The sequence below is a fragment of the Ipomoea triloba genome, chromosome 4 (genome assembly GCF_003576645.1).
Source record: "Ipomoea triloba cultivar NCNSP0323 chromosome 4, ASM357664v1".
NCBI classification, from domain to species: Eukaryota; Viridiplantae; Streptophyta; class Magnoliopsida; order Solanales; family Convolvulaceae; genus Ipomoea; species Ipomoea triloba.
In genome coordinates, this window is record NC_044919.1 from 35773189 (window position 1) to 35795303 (window position 22115).

At 35.7% G+C, this 22115-nt stretch overlaps 2 protein-coding genes across 2 annotated transcripts; both read left to right on the forward strand.

Annotated features, from left to right (window-relative positions):
• Positions 1 to 1006: 1006 nt before the first annotated feature.
• Positions 1007 to 6800, forward strand: LOC116017916 (outer envelope protein 80, chloroplastic). Its single transcript, XM_031258587.1, has 16 exons — positions 1007 to 1687; positions 2761 to 2854; positions 2991 to 3073; positions 3206 to 3300; positions 3384 to 3453; positions 3542 to 3635; positions 3739 to 3823; positions 3921 to 3956; positions 4095 to 4248; positions 4322 to 4462; positions 5248 to 5318; positions 5413 to 5491; positions 5577 to 5692; positions 5862 to 6009; positions 6158 to 6227; positions 6379 to 6800. Exons 1-16 carry the CDS (start codon positions 1115 to 1117, stop codon positions 6531 to 6533), a joined length of 2064 nt encoding a protein of 687 aa, XP_031114447.1. The 5' UTR covers positions 1007 to 1114; the 3' UTR covers positions 6534 to 6800.
• Positions 6801 to 15189: 8389 nt separating this feature from the next.
• LOC116015574 (zinc finger protein WIP2-like) lies at positions 15190 to 18354 on the forward strand. Its single transcript, XM_031255678.1, has 2 exons — positions 15190 to 15812; positions 17700 to 18354. Exons 1-2 carry the CDS (start codon positions 15213 to 15215, stop codon positions 18150 to 18152), a joined length of 1053 nt encoding a protein of 350 aa, XP_031111538.1. The 5' UTR covers positions 15190 to 15212; the 3' UTR covers positions 18153 to 18354.
• The last annotated feature ends 3761 nt before the right edge of the window (positions 18355 to 22115 follow it).

The window sequence follows — 22115 nt, forward strand, 5'->3', positions numbered from 1 at the left end:
TTTCGGTATGAAAAAGTTTGGGAGTCCGGGCCCATATGGTACCCCGATAATCTTTTACCGACATTTCTAGGGTGAAATTGGTCCGACATTGACGAATATGGTCAATCAAGCTTTTGAAAGTGGAGAAACGCACAAGTCTTTGGCAAATTATACCGTGCACCACGTACCTAAACGACGTCGTTTTGAGTATTGTAGACTAATCGTCCGTTTTTTTTGGAAATCACGTTTCCCATTTCGGCCGGTCTCTATATTTATGTTAATATTCTGTGTATTCCAGGCAATCATTCTGTGTATTCTAGGCAACCGTTATGTGTATTCATGTTAGTAACACATGTTGTGATTTCATGTTAGTAACACATGTTGTGATGTGTTTGTGCATTCGAATGTTTAGGAGGATGAGTTCTGTGTATTTTGTGTAAATATTATGTGTATTCATGTTATAACACAAGTTGTGATGTGTTTGTGCATTCGAATGTTAGGAGGATGAGTTCTGTGTATTATGGGCATCAATATTCTGTGTATTATGGGCAAACATTCTATGTATTCTAGGCAAACCTTCTGTGTATTCTATATAATGATTATGTGTATTATAGATAATGAATTCCCTGAAGTCATTCGCGTCCACTAACGTATTTTGTGTCAATATTCTGTGTATTCTGGGCAAACATCTGTGTATTCTAGGCAAACGTTTTGTGTATTATAGATAATGATTATATGTATTATAGATAATGAATTCCCTGAGTCATTCACGTCCGCGTCTACTAACACCGAAACGACGTCGTTTTACGTACGTGGTGCACATTGCTATGTGCACCGTGGTGCAGGGTATAACGATTGCAAGTCTTTGCTCCAGGCCTTTATGACCATCATCCCTAGAATTATTATGGGCTCAATTTAAAATTACAAACAGAGAAACCCAAATCTTAAACTGGGCCCGGTCGACCCGTAATTTCGTAAACCCGGCCATCATCGTTTCATCGGTGATCGATCATCCTTTTCCTCTCACTCAGCAGTCTACTGTCTATACTGTCAGCAACAAACTTCTATCGCGGCTCCTTAGGAATTGCATTTGCAGGACCAAAATTTCGTCGCAGAGTTTAAGGGATTCTCCATAATGGAGAGAAACAGCGACGTCCTATTCACATCTTCCTCTATCAAACTCCCTCCATTCTCTTTTCCGTCCCAATCCCGCACCCCTAACCCTCTACTATCTACCCTCCACCTTACCCTCAGCAAACTTCCCAAGCTCCCAAACCCATTTGCCCCAATTTTCAACCCGCAAAGTGTGCTCACCGAATTCCTGAAATTCCCATTTCACAAAACCCTCAAAAGATTCAATTCCAACCCCAATTTCCCTCTTCTGTGCTGCTCCTCACTGTCGCTGACCCAGACTCGGGAAACTGATGCTGACTTTCCGCCGGCGACTCAGCCGGTGCCGCCCAAGAGTGCGAGGGAGGAGAGGGTGCTGATAAGTGAGGTGTTGGTGAGGAGCAAGGACGGTGAGGAGCTTGAGAGGAAGGATTTGGAGGTTGAAGCTCTCAATGCTCTTAAGGCTTGCCGACCAAACTCGGCCCTAACTGTCCGGGAGGTCCAGGAAGATGTGCATAGAATCGTTGCCAGTGGGTACTTCAGCTCTTGCATGCCCGTCGCTGTTGATACCAGAGATGGGATTCAATTGGTTTTTCAGGTACCTCCCGAATCTATTTATCATGTATATGCTCTTCATTGGGTTAATCTAATGTTACATACTTTAGTTTGATAAAGGAGCTGACTTGGAAGTAAGAATAAAAAATGGAAAACTTTTGTTCTATGCAATGTTTTCAGGGGTAATGGTTTTGGGTGATCAGTGATGTATCCTTAATCTTGATGAAACATTTATTTTATTTTCCCTGGAAAAGGAGATTTTATAGGCTTTAAACAAGAAGCTATAGGATTTGAAATTTGGGGACAAACTACTAGGAGTCTGATACAGGAATGTAGGAAAAGACTAAGGAAGAGTGGAATAGAAATCTTGTGATATCTAGGGATTCCATTTTGGCCGTCATCATTTCCTTCTTTTTATCTTTCTAATATTAACTGAGATGAATATGCTATAAAAAGAAACTGGAACTCTTGCTGTGTAAAGTTTACATTTACTGGTGGTAGATGGAATTGCATTCTTGCATTGGTCTAAATCACAATATGTATCTTAAGATTACCTAATGTCTGTAAGTTATTGTCAGACTATTCTATTATACCATTTTCCATGTTTGTGATGATTTAAGGTCAATCTGACTTGCAAATTCGTTCAGTTTAGATGCTTGTTTTCAGTCCACTTACTGGTGACAGTAGTACCAGACAATAATAGGACAGCTGCTATTTTACTCATTGCTATTATCATATTGTAAATTGTTGGGAAAACCTTGATATGCAATCTATCAGGATATTTGCTTTATATGCATATATTTTTCAAGCTGTATATGTGTAGTTTGTTATTTGATACTTGTCTAGTGATGTTTGTTTGTACTCATTACTCACTACTCAGTATCAAATTACTGGTATTTGTGATTACATTGTTTGTTCATGATCAGTTTCTAAATAGTCCTTTCTATGCTGCTGCAAAGTTTGGAAGCGTTGAATGCATGAAAGTGTAATAAGAAATGCATCTTCAGAACTCCTTTTATTTCTTTAGGTGAATTTCCTAATAGAAGGGGTAGAAAATATAATGTATACTTGTTGAGTCATGCTACTATTTCTCATATCAGTATCTTTTGCCACAAGGTAGAACCAAACCAAGAGTTTCGAGGGTTGGTGTGTGAAGGAGCCAATGTTCTTCCAACAAAGTTTGTAGAAGATGCTTTTCGTGATGGATATGGTATGTTTTCCTTTCTATTGTTAATCATCCACACACTTATTCATTTACTTCTGATCATTTATGTTATCTTTAATTGTCTTACCTAGCTATTATTATTTCATGCTTATATCCTTTATGTTGTTGTCAAGTGATGCAGGGAAAATTGTTAACATTAGACGCTTAGATGAAATAATTAGCTCAATCAATGGTTGGTACATGGACCGTGGTCTCATTGGCATGGTTAGCTATTGACCCACCGTAGAACTGTAGTATTCTATTTCTTGTTACCTCCATGAAGTGAAATGAAATCCGTCTTAAGTCTTATTTTGGCCTTAAAGTTTGATTTGTTTTTCTCTTTCTTGTCCTCTTTAGGTGTCAGGTATTGAGATTTTTTCAGGAGGTATTCTTAAGTTACAAGTTTCAGAAGCTGAGGTCAACAACATAAACATACGTTTTGTTGATAGAACGTAAGGATCTATAAAATGACTGTATTTAAGCAAATAGTGCCACTTTTAATATTTCTTGTATGATTTATTCATTGTTTCACCAGGGGTGAACCAACTGCTGGAAAAACAAAACCTGAAACTATACTTCGGCAACTTTTAACCAAGAAAGGACAGGTACATGTTTTCCTGGACCTTCTTCTGTTAGATATTTTTTCACTGTATTAATTATTTTTTTATTAAACTGCTTATTACCATAATATAGGTATACAGTGCACTTCAGGGGAAAAGAGATGTTGAGACTGTGCTGGCAATGGGAATTATGGAAGATGTTAGCATCATTCCCCAACCTGCAGGAGGTAGTTCACCTAAAACCTTGTGTATTATCTGGCTATAGCAGCAGTCCATGTACAGTTAAATTGTACTATTTCTTTTTGAGGTTAACATATTGATATGTAACAGAAACTGGAAAGGTTGATCTGACAATGAATCTTGTTGAGCGTAAGAGTGCTAGAGGTATTACTGCTGGTGGCGGAATTTCAAGTGGGTATGTGATATATTTTACTGAAAACTATTATATCTAGGAAAAAACATTTTTGTTCAGAGCTATTAACTTGTTTATCTTTCAATCGTTCAATCCATAGGATAACAAATGGGCCGCTTGCTGGATTAATTGGAAGGTAATTGGTGTCAAATTATTAGTCCCATGTGTTATTTTGACCCATTTTACCCTCTTAAACTTGCATAGTTCTACCACCAGACTTGTTCAAGTAGTTTTACTTCCAAGGTTATGCTCATGGATTTTTTAAAAAATGCAGCTGTGCCATTTACCATAAGAATCTTTTTGGGAGAAACCAGAAACTCAATTTGTCACTAGAGAGGGGGCAGATTGACTCAATATATAGGATAAAATACATTGACCCATGGATTGAAGGAGATGATAAAAGAACGTCAAGATCAATCATGGTTCAGGTATTATATGGTTCAATACTATAATTTTCATATACATCATTACAAACTGATTTCTATTTCATGTTGTACCTAGAATTCGAGAACACCTGGCACACTTGTTCATGGAAACCAACCAGACAATAGTAGTCTGACTATAGGACGTGTAACAGCTGGGATAGAATACAGCCGCCCATTTAGGCCAAAGTGGAATGGAACTGCTGGCATTACTTTTCAGGTAGTCTATAGATGCATAATATCCATTTAATGCTTTTAATATTTGTCTTCCCTGATTGTTCTTTGGTGAATTTAAGTTGAAATCATAGAAAAGAGAATGTTTTTTATATGATTCTATGATTTAAATCTATTAGTGATGAAACTTGGTAAGAGCTCTCGTGGTCTTAGTCACTTTAACTCATTTCTTCTCCTTTTTCTTTGTATTAAACTATTAAATTTTATGTTATTTCACAAATTGTAGAAATAATGACCTAAATAAAGTAAATTTTGTTTGTTGAATAAATCTGCCATGGCATGTATGGTTTAGACAATCAAACAATTTATCTGAAGTTCTAATTAACATCACCTTATGCATTTATCCTCTTTACCATTTCTTATTCTGCCAAGACGTATCTGGTCAGTATGGTGTCTGATAACTATGTTCTGACTTCTGAGTAAGTTGCAGAGCCATAATAAATATATCTAGTACCGTATAACTAGACATCTATCATTTTATGTAAAACGATAGATATATAGAGTATATATATACCATTGAAGTATATATAGAGTATCACTAACAAGAATGTAAAAAAAAATGAAGAAAAAAGAGCACATTTTCTAATGGTTTTTAAAAAACTGAGTGATGTGGGTGCTTAACTTGGTTTACTTTAATTTTGTTTTATCCAATCCTTTGTGGAGCAAACTACTTGGCCAATCTTTGGTTATATAAAAAAAAGATGTTATTCATGTTTTAAAATTCCTTTGCATTCTGTTAGATATTTATGTATTCTGACCTGAAACTTGCAGCGTGCTGGTGCTCGTGATGATAAGGGGAATCCTATTATAAGGGACTTCTATAGCAGCCCCCTTACTGCAAGGTAATATCATTGACATGTTGGCTTACATCACCTTAATTTCACATTTTTTGGATTTACACATTCTCTGATGCTTATGTTTCAAACTTCTCTACAGTGGCAACACCCACGATGATATGTTACTTGCTAAACTTGAGACCATGTATACTGGTTCTGGTGACTCTGGTTCTTCAATGGTTAGTTTCTTCAATTACTTCTCTCTCGTGCTCAAATTTCTTGTTGCCAAAGCCATAATATATTGTTTTCCTTTTCTTTCTTTAGTTGGTTTTCAACATGGACCAGGGGATTCCTGTATTGCCAGAGTGGCTAGTTTTCAGTAGAGTAAATGCTCGTGCCTTGAAGGGCTTGGCTGTTGGTCCTGTGCGGCTCTTTTTAAGGTATTTATTGGTGTAAATGTGTAATCCTCTTTCTATAGGAGTAAGAGATGTAGCAAAATGGAGTCTTTCAGCTTTCAACTATATTCCAATTATCCTTACCTTAGAATATGTTGTTAGATTTGGTGTCTCATTCTTGGATTACCGACCATCTTAAATGATCTTTCTGCAGTTTGTCTGGTGGTCATGTTGTGGGTAATTTCCCTCCGCATGAAGCTTTTGCTATTGGTGGTACCAACAGTGTTAGAGGATATGAAGAAGGTGCAGTTGGGTCAGGTCGATCATATGTGGTTGGCTGTGGCGAAATTTCATTTCCCTTGGTAAGTGAAGGCAGTTGAACCCGTGGAGAGGGTAACTGATCGGGTTTTGATTCCTCCACATCTTGTTTCTCTAAACCTCATCCTCCACGAGGACCGAGCCTGTAATTAAGTTTGATCCTTATACATTTTTCCATAATTTCTTATGCAGAGGGGACCAGTGGAGGGAGCTATATTTGCTGATTACGGGACAGACCTCGGTTCTGGTTCAAGTGTGCCTGGTATGCATTCCACTGTACTCTTGCTTGACGGTTTTGTATTTACTTTTAGACTCGTGATATGTTTGAGACTTGGAGGCAATACAAGCTTCAACTGCTTTATGCACTCGTCATGGAGTAAACGAAACGAGTCTGACATTTGTTTTGATGTTAGGTGATCCTGCTGGGGCGAGGTTAAAACCTGGAAGTGGCTATGGAGCGGGGCTTGGCATTCGCGTGGACTCGCCTTTGGGGCCTCTAAGACTTGAATATGCCTTCAATGATCAGCGCGTTGGAAGGTTTCACTTCGGGGTTGGCCTACGGAACTGAGAGTAGCCATTTTTTTTTTCATCCTTTTGGCTAGCTTGTCCCTGCTAGTTATTACTGTAACAATTTTGGCCAATGTTATTGCTGAGTATTATTTTACTTGAACAATTGTTATCTCAAGAAAAGCCTTGAAAAGATCACATGGAAAGTGAAGTAGGCTAGAATAGGATGCGAAGCTCCTTGGAGTCCATGATGAACAACTCTAGAAGAGGATAATATTACTCTTTCACTTTTGCATATATATATAATGCTACTTACAACTTTTACTCACTTTCAAATTCTTAATTTAGACACTTTTGTTGGAACTCACGTGATGATTGATGACACATGAGATTTAAATGATCGAGATTGTACGAGTTTTTTTCTAATTTCATTAGAGAATATATGTTAGTTATTTGGAAACTCATAGGAGATGTTTTGTTATTTTGTTTTATCCAACATAAAGAAGATTAGTAAGATATTAATTTGACATCGTGATTAAAGTTGAAAATGTTCAATGTGGTTATATAGATGTTTTGCAAACCTTATAATGGTCATCATGTAAATCTAATCATTTAAACATGCATACAAATTTTTATACTATAACGCATACATGTTTTCATATCCAAAAAGTACAGTTAAAAAAATAAAAATAAAAAAACAAATTTATGTACTCAAGTACCAAATTAAACTCATTCATCACATATATAACTATCACCAAACCTACAGGAGCTAGCCCATGTGCAATTCACTCTGATCTTGTATTTCATCGTATACAGTATACACACCCGCCCATATTTATTCCTAAAATTTTTGGAGTTGTCTGTTGGCTGTTGTTCCATTTTGCCTAAATATATTTATTGTTATTGAAAACTGTACTGTGTGTGTATGTATGTACTCACGTAGTAGCCATGCAAATTTCCGGCGACCCAATAATATAATAAGCTTAGCTTTTTACCAATTCAATGCGTTTGCTTTAGAAAATATTCACCTTTAATATAATTTGCACTGAAAAATGCATTTAATGTCCCCTTCCCTCCTGATATGCTCTGCTCTGCTGAATCGCCAACTCCAAGAGTCATTCATGCTCCAAACCAATAGAGCATCAGGATGTAAATTATAATAACTCAGAATACAGTGATTAAATTTTGTTTAATGTGCACCATCAGTTAGTAACTTTAATATATATAAAAACATGCATATATGCACGGATGGCCTGTTTATGTTTATGATGATGATGGTTTCTAGATGAGGGCACTCCACTTTTAGCTCAAATCCCAATGTTTTTACACTAATTTCCTTTTTGGTGTACTTCTGGCTTCCGACCATAGTCAATTTCTTAAATGCTAAGCATGGTGCTAGAGACTAGAGAATAGAGATGCACATGTACCCACACATGTTGTTTCTGCTTTTAATTTATTATTTTTTCATCAAGCCACAATAATATAATGGCTTACCTACAACTTTTTCTACGTGCCGGAAGACCACGTCAATTAGTGATTTAGTCACTTAGGTAACTTAGGATATTCAGTTTAGCTTTAACTGAATATCTGCCTATATAATGATGGTATGTAGGCTTTTAAGTAAAAGAGTTCTCCACTGCTCCCAACCTGTATTCAGCATACACACACCATGTAGTATTCAGGAGAAAAGTGATAGACAAAACACTAATGTTATTCTGCAAGTTTACCATCGGCAATTTCAACAACTATGATCCTAGAGTTTTCGCTGTTACGAATCAGATTCCTCATTATTTAAGTTATCCTTCAGTTTATGTTAGTTAATAATAATATCTATCTAACATTTTGTTCACTTCTATTTTTTTTCTTTTCTTTGTTGGTGATATTAAGAAAGACAATATAATTTTGATTTAAACATACACATATATAACACATGAAATAATGCATAATGAGAATTAGTCCAACAACAATGGTAGCTAGGTCTATGCATTTTATGACTATGGCCTATAGGGTGGGTAAAACAATGATGTCCTCTAACACATGCAATATAATGTATGTGGTACGTGCCGACTGAGCATCATAAACTCATCAACAGTTGCATACTATTTAGTCCACTGTTTGACAGCTTTGTCTCATGAGCCTTGTCTTGCCCTTTTAAGGCCACATTCTGGAGGTGATCTCATGAAATTCTTTCAATACTCCAATCCCCTCCTCTTTTTCTACAACCCCTTCTCTTCTTGTATAAAAAAGCCTAATTCTTAGGTCTCAGCTCCACTCATTTTCTTCTAGCTTTATTACAATTAATTAAGCCTTTCACTTCACCAATTCACTATTACCACAAACATACACTTCTATCTGTGCCTAGTACTCCATGCAAATAATAATACCAATTTTTAGGAATGTCTAAACAGTTCCAACTTCGTGCTTACTTCAATTCTCTAATTTTTCAATTTTTTTTTTTTTTGGATTTGTGCGACATTTCAATGGGGTTTGAACACACTACCTAGTCTGATGTTGTTGGGCGAAGGCTTAGAGAGTGGGACCCAACATCCTACCATCAAAACGTGGTGCTGATTGCTAGTATAAAGAAATAAAGTTGCATTTTAGCTACTAGTTATAATCTTTAGCGTAATGGTAAACCCTTGATCCTGATAAAAATTGGTATTGGAACAAGTCAAGGCCGGACTTATCACTATGTCAAAAAGTAGTTTCGCTAACAAAATGCTAAACTTGACTACGTCCATCTTTTCACCATGGAAGTGTTTGAATAAAATTTTGGTTGTGTAATTTGTTATGAGTGGATCAAGTTCAGACCACAAAGAGTTATAAGTAAAGCCACAAAACTAATGGTACATGCAAGTGAACCCCACATACATGGGGCTTTCTTCTCTTTATTCTATAAGTCACATATGAATACATGATAAAGGGTCAGTGAGGGAAGATAACGTGGGTAACAAATTAAAAGCAGTCAATACAAGTACATACAAGCGACCAGAAAGTGGTGTACTAAGTCGGTTCCAAGATGCATGTTTGGAAAATGGCAGTAATTTCGGCAGGCAGGCATGGCAGTAAAAAATATTGCTTCTTTTATTTATCAAATAATTACTAATATTATATCAAATTAAACCGTCAACTAATCTTGATAAGACCAACATTCGTTCTAAGAAGATGATCAAGCTCGTGACCTTTTGGTATAGAAGTTATGTTCCATCCATTTGTTCACCCTTTTCAAACTCCTCTGATCTGATCTTTTCCTCTTTGTTATGGCGAGGAGATTGATGTGGATAAGATAATTAATTATTTATTGTTGTTTAAACTGTCTCACTTGATCATCTTAAAAACAACGTGGCCACTCTATTTAGAACCATTAAATTGTTTGGGAGAAGAACTATTAAATTGTTGCACACTTGTTAAAATTCTTCATGAGTTGTAACTAATGCTAGCTCCTTTATGGCACAGGCCGGCCAGGCATGTTTTTTATGGCATGCACGTACGCATGAATTGATGAAGCAGAAGCAGATTAATTTCGTGAGTAATTCTTGTTAGTTATGCACGGTTAACACTGAGGTTGGAGTTGATCTGAGTTTGACTAGGAAGCGGTAATGAATGTCAATAAAGGTGATATCAATTCTAGACAAGGAGTAGCAACCCTACTGGACTACAAATAAATTTTGTTGCATTTAGGAATTACTAGTGATAGGGAATATTCCTGGGCATTCCCCCCTCGTCATACCGTATGCGTGCTCGGTACTTGGGTAGGTCACTGAGTAGAATTATTCTCGACCTGTACCAATCATTTAGCTCGACGTTCCCGACCTAAGGGTAACAACTGAGTTAAACAGAAGTCGTAGTAGTGCTTGGCTACTTAAGGACCTATCCCGACCAGTTCATGTCGGGACAATATTCCTGAACAACCCCACTTGAGTATATGGACCTGGGTACTTTACTTGGTATTCATGAATCTTGGTGTACGTGGCTGTCAAGGTGCCGTTCCCGAGCTCCTTGGTGCATGCATGACACATGGCGACCATGTCAGACGCCTGGCATGTGTCCCCTTCCTCTCCCTATAAATACCGATAGTTGTGAGGAGGGACTTTTGACATTTTCACTTACCCTATACAAGCTCGGGACTATTTGACCCTCTGTCAGTATACCAAGCTTAAGGACTTAAACCAACTAGCAGACTAGGAAAAAATCCATACGCGATCCAACTTTGACACTTGTACGTATTCGTGAGGACCACCGTATTTACCGCATCAGCTAGATAGGATCTCTTACGTTTCGAGGGAAATGAGTACACACACATATTTTATGGCTAACTTAATTGGGACATGATTGGGAGACTATATATGCTGGTGATAGATCAACCCAGTCTCTAGGTGATTTGAATAATCATTGTTTGTTAGATGCATTGGGGCATCGTTTAAGAGAATCAAGATGTAATGACTGCCTTTTTAGATTTTTCAGTTGTGTAAAAAAAAAAGAGAAGGAAATGTATGGTGATCCAAAAGAGGGTAGGAGATGTGAATGAACAAAATAATGCATATACTAAAACGTGAGGTCACGTTAACTCAACAATGGAGGTGACACTCACGAATATCTATGTAAAAAGAAGTAACCTTCTACAATGATTCCTGAATTTATGAGATCTCATCTGTGACTTGAAATGATCACTCAAACATGTAGAGTATAATATGTAACTCAATTTATTTATTTTCATTATTTACAAAAATTATCATCTTCTATTTATAGTAATTGACCAGCTTAGTGCTTTCGTGCTCCACTAGGTCCATGTCGTCAGACTACAACCGGGTTTCATTGGTGGATCGAGGATGAGGGCCTCCTTCTCGTCTCTATCCATCATCACTTAGAATGATACTTTTTTTTTCTTATAATGAAACTGCAGTGTGTATAAAATAAAATTGAATAACAAAATTTACATAATTAAATGTATATTGTCGAATGAAACTGTAATTGAATCAAAATGATACTTTTAGTTGTGTTGTAATAACATACAGTGTATATAAAATAAAACTGAATACGTTATAAAAGAAAATGATATGATAATTAGGCAAGGTTCACCCGACCCGAAAAAGATCAAGAGCCACGTAACGACCTTGTACACACTTAAGGGGAGATCATAGTGTTTACTTCACCCTATTGAAGAAGTAATTATGAAAGGACAAGGCACTTAATGTAGGCTCTGTCATTACTATCTAGTCCGTTATACTAAGTAGAAAGACGATGTACATAACAATATAAATAGTATGTAGACCTTGTAACAAGTAGGGGACACTCAATACTTTGTACTCAAACCCTTGAACAACAATACTACTTGCCTTGTTACTATACACTTATTGTAAAATATTTTTGGGTGATATTTATACCGTCTTAGAATTAGTTGGACGGGCCAAGGACCTTGTAATCCAGTGGCATCAAACCCTTCCCTTTATACGGGAGGTGGTGGGCGGGCCAAGGACCTTGTAATCCAGTGGCATCAAACCCTTCCCTTTATACGGGAGGTGGTGGGTTCGAGCCTCAGTGATTCTTTCTTGTGCTTCAATAGGTTGAGAAAGTAGTTACGAACAGATACTGCATTGTAATAGAGTCAGTAGTATTCAAAAAAAGAAAGTAGTTACGAACAGATACTGCATTGTAATAGAGTCAGTAGTATTCAAAAAAGTAATAGAGTCAGTAGTATTCAAAAAAGAAAGTAGTTACGAACAGATACTGCATAGTCAGTAGTATTCAAAAAAGAAAGTAGTTACGAACAGATACTGCATTGTAATAGAGTCAGTAGTATTCAAAAAAAAAAAAAAAAGAATTAGTTGGACGGAACGGTTTGATTATCAGACCGATCGACCACAGGCTCTTACACCAAAGCGATTGCCGGAGAGTATTGAAACGCCATGTTTCCCAAAACTTGACACCCCATTTATTCTCACAAAAATTCCATCGCTTCATCAATTCCCATTTCCCCGTGCATTTGCTGCTTTTCTTCTCCAACACAATCTTGCTAACCGTGTTTTTTATTTTGTATATGTCTACACTGCACATACATACAATATACCCTTATATATATGTATGTATCTCTCTCAATCTCAAGAAGAAACAGGAGACATCAGCCAACCCTAATTTCTTGACATTGTCTTAATTGGCAGCTTCTTTTACTGTGGTGAAAAAAGAAATCCGTGGGTCTGAGTGTAAATTTTTTACTTCTTTTTTTCTTTCACTGTTGAAACTTGAAAAGATTTCATCTTTCAAGTCCCAAGATTATCTCCTCACCCATTCTTTTCTCTTTTCTTTCCATGCTTATAATCTCTCTCTCTCTATCTCTATATCTCTCAATCCAATGCTTTGTTTTGGCATTTCTTTTCTATCCTGTTTAGTCACATTTCACAAGTAACATCTTGTCTCTCCTTTTTAATTCACTAGGGTTTTTACTTTGTTACATTTCAACATACCCTTTTTCTTGGAAGATTTTTTACTCTCTAATTCTCCCTTTATATAGATTCTTCATCTATCATGTATGGACTTAGCTAGCTAGTGTCTTTAATTTGCTAGTGCATTTATAAATTTTTAATTTTTATTAATTAATCATATTCACTCCACTTTACGTATATAAAAATAAATAGCACAAAATTTTAACCGATAATAATCTCTAATTATATAATTCAAAATTATAAAATTTTAATTGATCATAAATTATCTATAAAACTAAAAATACTTCAAAGTAGGTGGACAACATCAAGACAAGTTTAATGAGTCCACTAAGTGCAACATACATATATAAGTATGTGGTCTGACAATGACAAAATATCACACATGCATACTCATGTATGTTATATATGAGATAAAATTAAACTTATCACCTACCATATCTCAATTGATTGACTAATCCAAGATTAATAACTCTTTTCATTGATAGCAAAAAGATGCATGTGTTCGATTGATCATACTATGAATACTAATGTATAAACTCTTTGGAGAACTTGTAAGTTATTGAGACACCTCTTTTATCAAAAGTTCAAGACAAAGACTAGTAAGAATTCTCAAGATTTGGCCGCAATCTATATTAAATCATTCAATTGTCAACTCGATTGCAGACTTGAAATTATCCTGAATCATCATTTTTNAAAAAAAAAAGAATTAGTTGGACGGAACGGTTTGATTATCAGACCGATCGACCACAGGCTCTTACACCAAAGCGATTGCCGGAGAGTATTGAAACGCCATGTTTCCCAAAACTTGACACCCCATTTATTCTCACAAAAATTCCATCGCTTCATCAATTCCCATTTCCCCGTGCATTTGCTGCTTTTCTTCTCCAACACAATCTTGCTAACCGTGTTTTTTATTTTGTATATGTCTACACTGCACATACATACAATATACCCTTATATATATGTATGTATCTCTCTCAATCTCAAGAAGAAACAGGAGACATCAGCCAACCCTAATTTCTTGACATTGTCTTAATTGGCAGCTTCTTTTACTGTGGTGAAAAAAGAAATCCGTGGGTCTGAGTGTAAATTTTTTACTTCTTTTTTTCTTTCACTGTTGAAACTTGAAAAGATTTCATCTTTCAAGTCCCAAGATTATCTCCTCACCCATTCTTTTCTCTTTTCTTTCCATGCTTATAATCTCTCTCTCTCTATCTCTATATCTCTCAATCCAATGCTTTGTTTTGGCATTTCTTTTCTATCCTGTTTAGTCACATTTCACAAGTAACATCTTGTCTCTCCTTTTTAATTCACTAGGGTTTTTACTTTGTTACATTTCAACATACCCTTTTTCTTGGAAGATTTTTTACTCTCTAATTCTCCCTTTATATAGATTCTTCATCTATCATGTATGGACTTAGCTAGCTAGTGTCTTTAATTTGCTAGTGCATTTATAAATTTTTAATTTTTATTAATTAATCATATTCACTCCACTTTACGTATATAAAAATAAATAGCACAAAATTTTAACCGATAATAATCTCTAATTATATAATTCAAAATTATAAAATTTTAATTGATCATAAATTATCTATAAAACTAAAAATACTTCAAAGTAGGTGGACAACATCAAGACAAGTTTAATGAGTCCACTAAGTGCAACATACATATATAAGTATGTGGTCTGACAATGACAAAATATCACACATGCATACTCATGTATGTTATATATGAGATAAAATTAAACTTATCACCTACCATATCTCAATTGATTGACTAATCCAAGATTAATAACTCTTTTCATTGATAGCAAAAAGATGCATGTGTTCGATTGATCATACTATGAATACTAATGTATAAACTCTTTGGAGAACTTGTAAGTTATTGAGACACCTCTTTTATCAAAAGTTCAAGACAAAGACTAGTAAGAATTCTCAAGATTTGGCCGCAATCTATATTAAATCATTCAATTGTCAACTCGATTGCAGACTTGAAATTATCCTGAATCATCATTTTTCATGTCTTCTTTCAAAAATTTGAATCTTCAATCTTAAAGGCCTCTCACGTTTTGACCTAACATAGTATGTGGAAGAATGTAACTCACAATAACTCACTGATTCAGTAAATATGATCAAATGTCAATGCACACAAGAGATCCGCCACTCTTGAATATATTACAACTTTAATTTTTTGCTATATCTTTAATTATTTATTATTTTATCTTGTCCCTCTCCTTCTTTCTGTACCTATTTAGCTTCCCATCCACTTTACTGTTCTCCTACTACCCTCACATCATCATCATGAGTGATCCCTACACCAATTATTTCCATGGCTGCTTCAATAATTTCAACCCTTTCCACCATTACCCTCCTTCTTCCTCCTCCTCTCCTCCATCATCTTTTCATTTCCCCCCATCTTTCCCTCAATATCACCCCCCACCTTCTCCCCCTCTCAAACAAGCTCTCCCTCTCCTCAGTTTAAGCCCAACAAGGCCACAAGATTCATCATCTTTCTCTGCCATGGAAGTTGATGGTAGTGCCAAGAATCAAGAGGACAGCTTTGAGGGTGATGAGGAAGAAGAGGAAAGTACTGTTAGTGTGGCTTTGCACTTGGGGCTCCCAGGAGATGCTGATCTCATCTCAAGGCTTTCTGCTTATTCAAACTCTGAAGATAATAATAATAATAAGGGGGAAGATCAAGAAGTAGTGACTGTGGTGGGTACTAATCATCAGTACTGGTGTTCATCTTCATCATCTTCTTCTTCTTCATCTTCTCCCTCTACAAGCACTCTCCACAAGGGCCAGTATTGGATCCCCACCCCTGCCCAGATTTTGATTGGCCCTACACAGTTCTCTTGCCCTCTTTGCTTCAAGACTTTCAATAGATACAATAACATGCAGGTATGTATGTACATGTATAATGATTTAATTTATCCAGAAGGCCAAAAGCTTGCCTTTTCTTTTTTTCTCTTTCTCTTTCTCTCTCCTCTTTCCTTTATGATTTTGCAGAAAAAGAGAAACCCCATCCCTTGTGCTTGTTTGCACACTTCTTTGCTAGCATAATTTCAACCTTTGGCTTTTGATTCCCAAGCTTGATTGATATGGGGATGAATGAATGAAAGAAAGACAGTACAACATGGGTCCTTGTTAGGGTTTGCTTTTTCAATTCCTTGTTTCTTTCTTAAAGAAAAAATTTCACACTTTCATCTTTGGATACTATGGAGTATGGACTTGGGAGTAGGGAAGGAGTAATATATATTTAAATTAATAATAATAATAATAATAAGATTTTTTTTTCTCATCATCATCATCAACTTCCCTTTTCCTGCATGGGGTTTTGGGGATCTGAAATTCTGATGGAATAAATCTATCCATCATATATGCTAGCTAGCCTACCTGGTCCAAACTGAAAACATGGTCACAGAACAGTCTTTTGTTTGATTTAACAACACATCCATTTATGCTTTTTGTCCTTGAATTTTGTAATTTTTGCAACATTGGTATCTGTGTCAAACTGCACAAAACATTTGCCCAGTTTTTTTCCATTTCCTGGGGTCTGGTCTCTATACACAAACATGGCCCTCATCACAACAAACATCATAGCAAAAGGGAAAGGTATTCTCAGTCTCAGAACTCAACCTTAAGAGAAATTCCCCATGTTCAAGAAAACATGTAGACCCCCTATTCCTCTCTTTCTTTCTTTCTTGATCCTCATAATCTGAGATTCAAGATTTTTAGTTTTTTTTTTTTAAAAAAAAAACATATTTTATCACTTTAATTTGAAGATGCACACTCATATAAGGTATAAATATATATTTGATGGTAATCATTTTGTGCAGCTCCCTACAGGATCATCAAATATTAAGGAAATCTTAAGGGAATGAAAGATTTTTGACTTTAGCATATATATCAAAGACAAGTCTTATTCCCCATTTCAAAAGTAAATCCACTCAGAAAATAGAAATAGTGATTCTGTTTCTTCACATGATGATGGGTTAGTTGTGTGAAATTGCAGATTCATTATACTCCCTGGACTGTGACAATGCAATGAGTTCACACAATCTTTTCTTTTTCCTTTTTTTTTTTTTAATTTAAAAAAAAAAGTAAAATCATTAATAATTACTTTGATTTATTGCTTCAATTCTTGAGGTTTAAATGTTTGACTAACATACATTCAGGATATTCTTTCCTTGTACCTATGTCGTAGTTATTATACAACTTTTTTTTTCCTTATGCATTTTAATACGGGGTATAAATAGCAGTAATTTCGATATCTAATGCAGTACACATAAAAAGATGCAACTTGCTTTACCTTTGTTGCCGTTGTGCCGAATTTTGTATTATTTGGTGTGATTTCATTCAATTAGTTCATACTAATATAATTGACTTCCAATGTACATAAAATTAATAAACTAGGAAGACAATAAACTAATACCAATGTCAAAAGTTTCAAGTTTTAATGCAAGATTTTTGTTGAGTGATTAGAGAAACTTATAGCTACTATCCAATAGTGTACACTGAATAAATTTTATCTTGTGACCTTAATTAACTGTACTGTCTTGCATTGGTAAATCATGTCTTAGTAGTCCTAGCTGACAAAGTATTATAAGTAGATAAACTAACATTATAAGTTATTCATAGCTGATTAACTCAAATTTAAACTTGTAACTTTGTAATTACTAAGTCCAACATTCTGACTAACTTGACTGGGTTGTCCATTCTTTCTTTTTATATATGCAATTAATACTACACATTGTTTTGCTAATTTGAAGTGTACTTTACATGAAGATGCATATGTGGGGCCACGGATCGCAGTACCGGAAAGGGCCGGAGTCTCTCCGGGGAACGCAGCCGACGGCGATGCTCCGGCTGCCGTGCTACTGCTGCGCGGCGGGGTGCCGGAACAACATCGACCACCCCCGAGCCAAGCCGCTCAAGGATTTCCGAACCCTCCAGACCCATTACAAGCGGAAACACGGCATCAAGCCGTTCATGTGCCGGAAATGCGGCAAAGCTTTCGCCGTGAGAGGCGACTGGCGAACCCACGAGAAGAACTGCGGCAAGCTCTGGTACTGCACCTGCGGCTCCGACTTCAAGCACAAGAGGTCCCTTAAAGACCACATTAAGGCCTTCGGGAACGGCCACGCCGCCTACGGGATCGATTGCTTTGATGAAGAAGATGAGCCTGCGTCGGAAATTGAGCAGGATAACGAGCATGATGATCAGATTAATCAGCCCTGAACCGTGATCGCCGGCCGGCCCGTCGGCCTTCTTTTACTTAATTTTCATTGTCAACCCTAAAAAAAGTACAGTGGTTAAAATTAATGTTTAATTTTAGTCTTTGGTGTCATGGTGTGTGGGGAACTGAAGTAAAATTAAGGATGGAATTCTACATGAATTATTACCCATAATATTTCAGAAATTATTTTTTTTTTTTTCAAGTTATAGATTGATTTAAATTAAATACTCTTGATTACACTTGGATGAATATGATGGGCTAATAGCGAAAAACAATTTAAAGATTAGCTTTCAATGCATTAGTCTAGTAGATGAAAAGTTTTACTTAAACTTGCTGTTGCTTTCAACAGCAAAGTGCATGGGGGTAAGATTTTTGCCACAAACATGGGGGATTTAAGTTTGAATTGGGCTCCTACACATAAGTGTACAGTTTGGAATTGAATCTCAAAATTAGATTGACTTAGTTTACCTTTTATTTGTATTGGATGAGTTTATTGAGTTCATAATAATCAGATGAAGTCGAAAACTAATGTTAAAAAAAAAAAAAAAACCCAATTGGGAAATTAGGGCATATTTATATTTGGGGTTATAATTGGTGTCAATCGTTATATCGTGATTTAATACATAGAATTTGACTTCATAAGATGCAGAATTCATGTTCATAATACACATACACATAAACACGATATAATGAATATGAATTCTATGTATTATGTTAAGTGTTTATGTGTCTTCAGCTATATAATTTTGTACATTATGAACATGAATTCTAAATTTTACAAAGTCAAATTTTATATATTGAATCAGAATTCACGGTGTGTCGTACACCCTAGTCCACAATATAAATTGCGAAATGGTGCAGCTAGCAGAATTGCATGATATGGTATTTATACTCTCACCAACTTGCAGTTATAGTCATAGACTTGTAGTCGTAGGTTAGCTAGCATGTACATCCTAGTACCTAGTAGTATAGCTTCATCAACACATATCCAACATATTTATAAATGCAACATTTATTTTATTATATTTAAATACGCTCTAACAAAGTAGTACCAACATATTCCAAATCAAATCATTAGTTTCACAAAGAAAGGCCTCCTTTCTCCATTCCCTTTTTGAATTTTTCATCACCTGATGAATTCAATTCATTTCCATTTTGCCATCCAAACAAATCAAACAAATGCATTATGTAATCATTGCTCTAAACTAACACTCATTGTGTACACATACGTCTAGAATGTTTTGCAATTAGTTAATAATTTATTAGTTGATTGTACACCTTCGTTCTTTAGACTTGTTGATAGTATTAGCGGTTTATAAATGTGAGCATAAATATAATATAAACAAAAATGTGCAGTCCAACTATCAGTTTAGGCTTTTAGTTGAATGGATCACATGATTCAATTATAAAAAGATGTTTACTAACTTAGTTGTCTACCATTAGCTAGTAACATGTGCATATTAAACATATATAAAATGATAGGGGAGGGTGTTTTTCTTTTTATCCAAAGAGCTTGATTGACTACATATATTTATAATTTAGAGCTGTAACGTTACATATCATAAAATAATAATAATGAGAGGGGTAAGAGGTGTAGTACGTGTTTGGTTAGGTAAAAATTAAAATTGTTGTGGTGAGAATAGACTAGCTAAGTGGCTATGCTAGTAGTATTAGTTTTTGGGTACACTAAGTAATAAATAGAAATTAAGGGTGGCAAGGGCAAGTGGATGGACAAAATAAATTACTCCACAGTGACTTAGCTAGTGATGAAGGGTTGGTGAAACATCACGTATATTAATTCACAATCCGTATATTGCATCTATCTTTGGGAAGAAATTATTTCATCAAATTTCATTTACTGTGTTGGTCAATATGTTATTTAATTCTTACAAAATATTTATTGACTTATATTCCAAGTAATGAATAAATATTCCTTTCAAGGTTCAACCATGCAAAGAATAAAGTAAGAATGAAAAATTGCATATAAAATAAAATACAATATTTTATAATAAGACATTTACTCAAGTGATAACAGGACGTTTGGTAGAATTGAATTGTTGTTCCATTATTTGTGGTTGGAGGGAATTACAATTCCTTCCAACCATGGAATTGCGGTGGCCTTCTTGGAATTGAAATTCCACAGCAAATGACAACTTTGCCCTTATTATTATTATTGATGTTTTTTTTTGAAAGCATTATTGATGTGATAAATACTATAAGACATACAGATGAAATACGATCAAGTATTATTTATTAATGATAAGATGGATACAAGCATGTTATATCCTAAGAGTCTAGCTCGGTCAACGTGAAAGTGAGTTAGAGGTTCCCGGGCTACTAGCTATTTGAGAGAGAAACAACCAAAAGTCTCGTTTTCAGCAATAAATGCGGTGTTTATAGGATGTTAGGGGACAAATACCGATCTCGCACCATGGGTGCCACGTAGAGGCTATGCACGGGGCCAGATGCAGCCCACCAAGAGGCCAAGTGCCTAACGCTCACTGATTACTGTCAAGGAGGTGCCCTCAAGGCCAAGAAGGCCGGTCCGAGCTAATCGGTTCCGCAAAGCGATCTCCGAGAGAGTCTCCTCCTAGACTATCGTCCGCCCTAGCTCGGTGCAAGGCACGGTCATGAATTTGAGTCGGCCCGACCCCAAGATATAGAACCGACCACCGTATAAGTGACTTAGAGAATGAACCGCATCAATTATTATTATTATTATTATACAATGACATTTTAGTTTTTATTCGTTTATTCCCTTTCAATTCTCAATGATTCTATTTTTGTTCACCAAACAATGAAATTTGAATTCCTACTTTATTCTCACTATATTTTTTTTCATAGAATTACAATTCCTCTCTCATATTCCTTCTTTTCAACCAAACGTCCTATAAAAGTCTAAATCATTAAATTATGAGAATTAAAAGGAAAATACTACATGGACTCCCAAGTTATATTACATACTTTTAATCCATAACACAAAAGTTTAATGTTGACACTTTTCTTATGACCTACAAAATGAAGATAACATATCATATTTTGCCATGTTTGAAAGTTGAAAATAGAGTCCATACAGTAGAACTCGAATTAAAAAACGTGTGTATGGGCGGGATGTATGGGAGGGTCAAAGAAGTGAAGTTTGTGAGATGTCATGTCGAAAGTGCAGAGAAGGTACAGTGTGAGGGAAAGGAGATGGATGGATGGATGGATGGATGGATAGATAGATAAAGTACTGTTTGGGAGAATTCGATCAGAATGTTGTCATCAGAAATGGACGTGTGATATGAACTGCCCCTGCCTTGCCTGCACCCTACAATATATAATCATCCTTCTCAATTCTTGCCAAAATTTATCATGGAATTGCCAATATCAATTACGGGACCAAATTTGACTCCTTACCGGATTATGTTGATGTGACATATAGTCTTTAGATTACACCAAACTCCATATCTACTTTAATAGTGCCACCACAAAGAATTAGACCCTCAAAACATAAAAGTTGTATTTATTAATATCGATTTTGAGTTTTGAGATTAACAAACGCATAGTTGTTAATCAATCATCATCTCCCATTTAATACAATATTGATTAAGTATGGTGGTTGTCGGGTGATTATTGTACATTTATACCCACCCCACCCAAGACTAAATGAGAAAATAGGGCAAGCCAAAATGATAGTTGGGCATGGCAGTCATGGGTTGTTTTCCTAACCTGCAAAGACATTCATTCTTTTTGTTCATTACATCAAAGACCAGACAAATTGAATTATTAAGAAGACCTCAACAAAGTCCAGAGGTCCATAATATTTAGTACCATGCCATGTGCAACAAACAGTTTTCTGGTTCAAAAATGAACAGTAAAGTAGAGCAAATTAAAATTAGAAAATGGGTATAGGAAGGACCACTTGATTAGCCCCAATCAAAGAGAAAGAGGTGAAGGACAACTTTAACTTTACAAAAAAATTT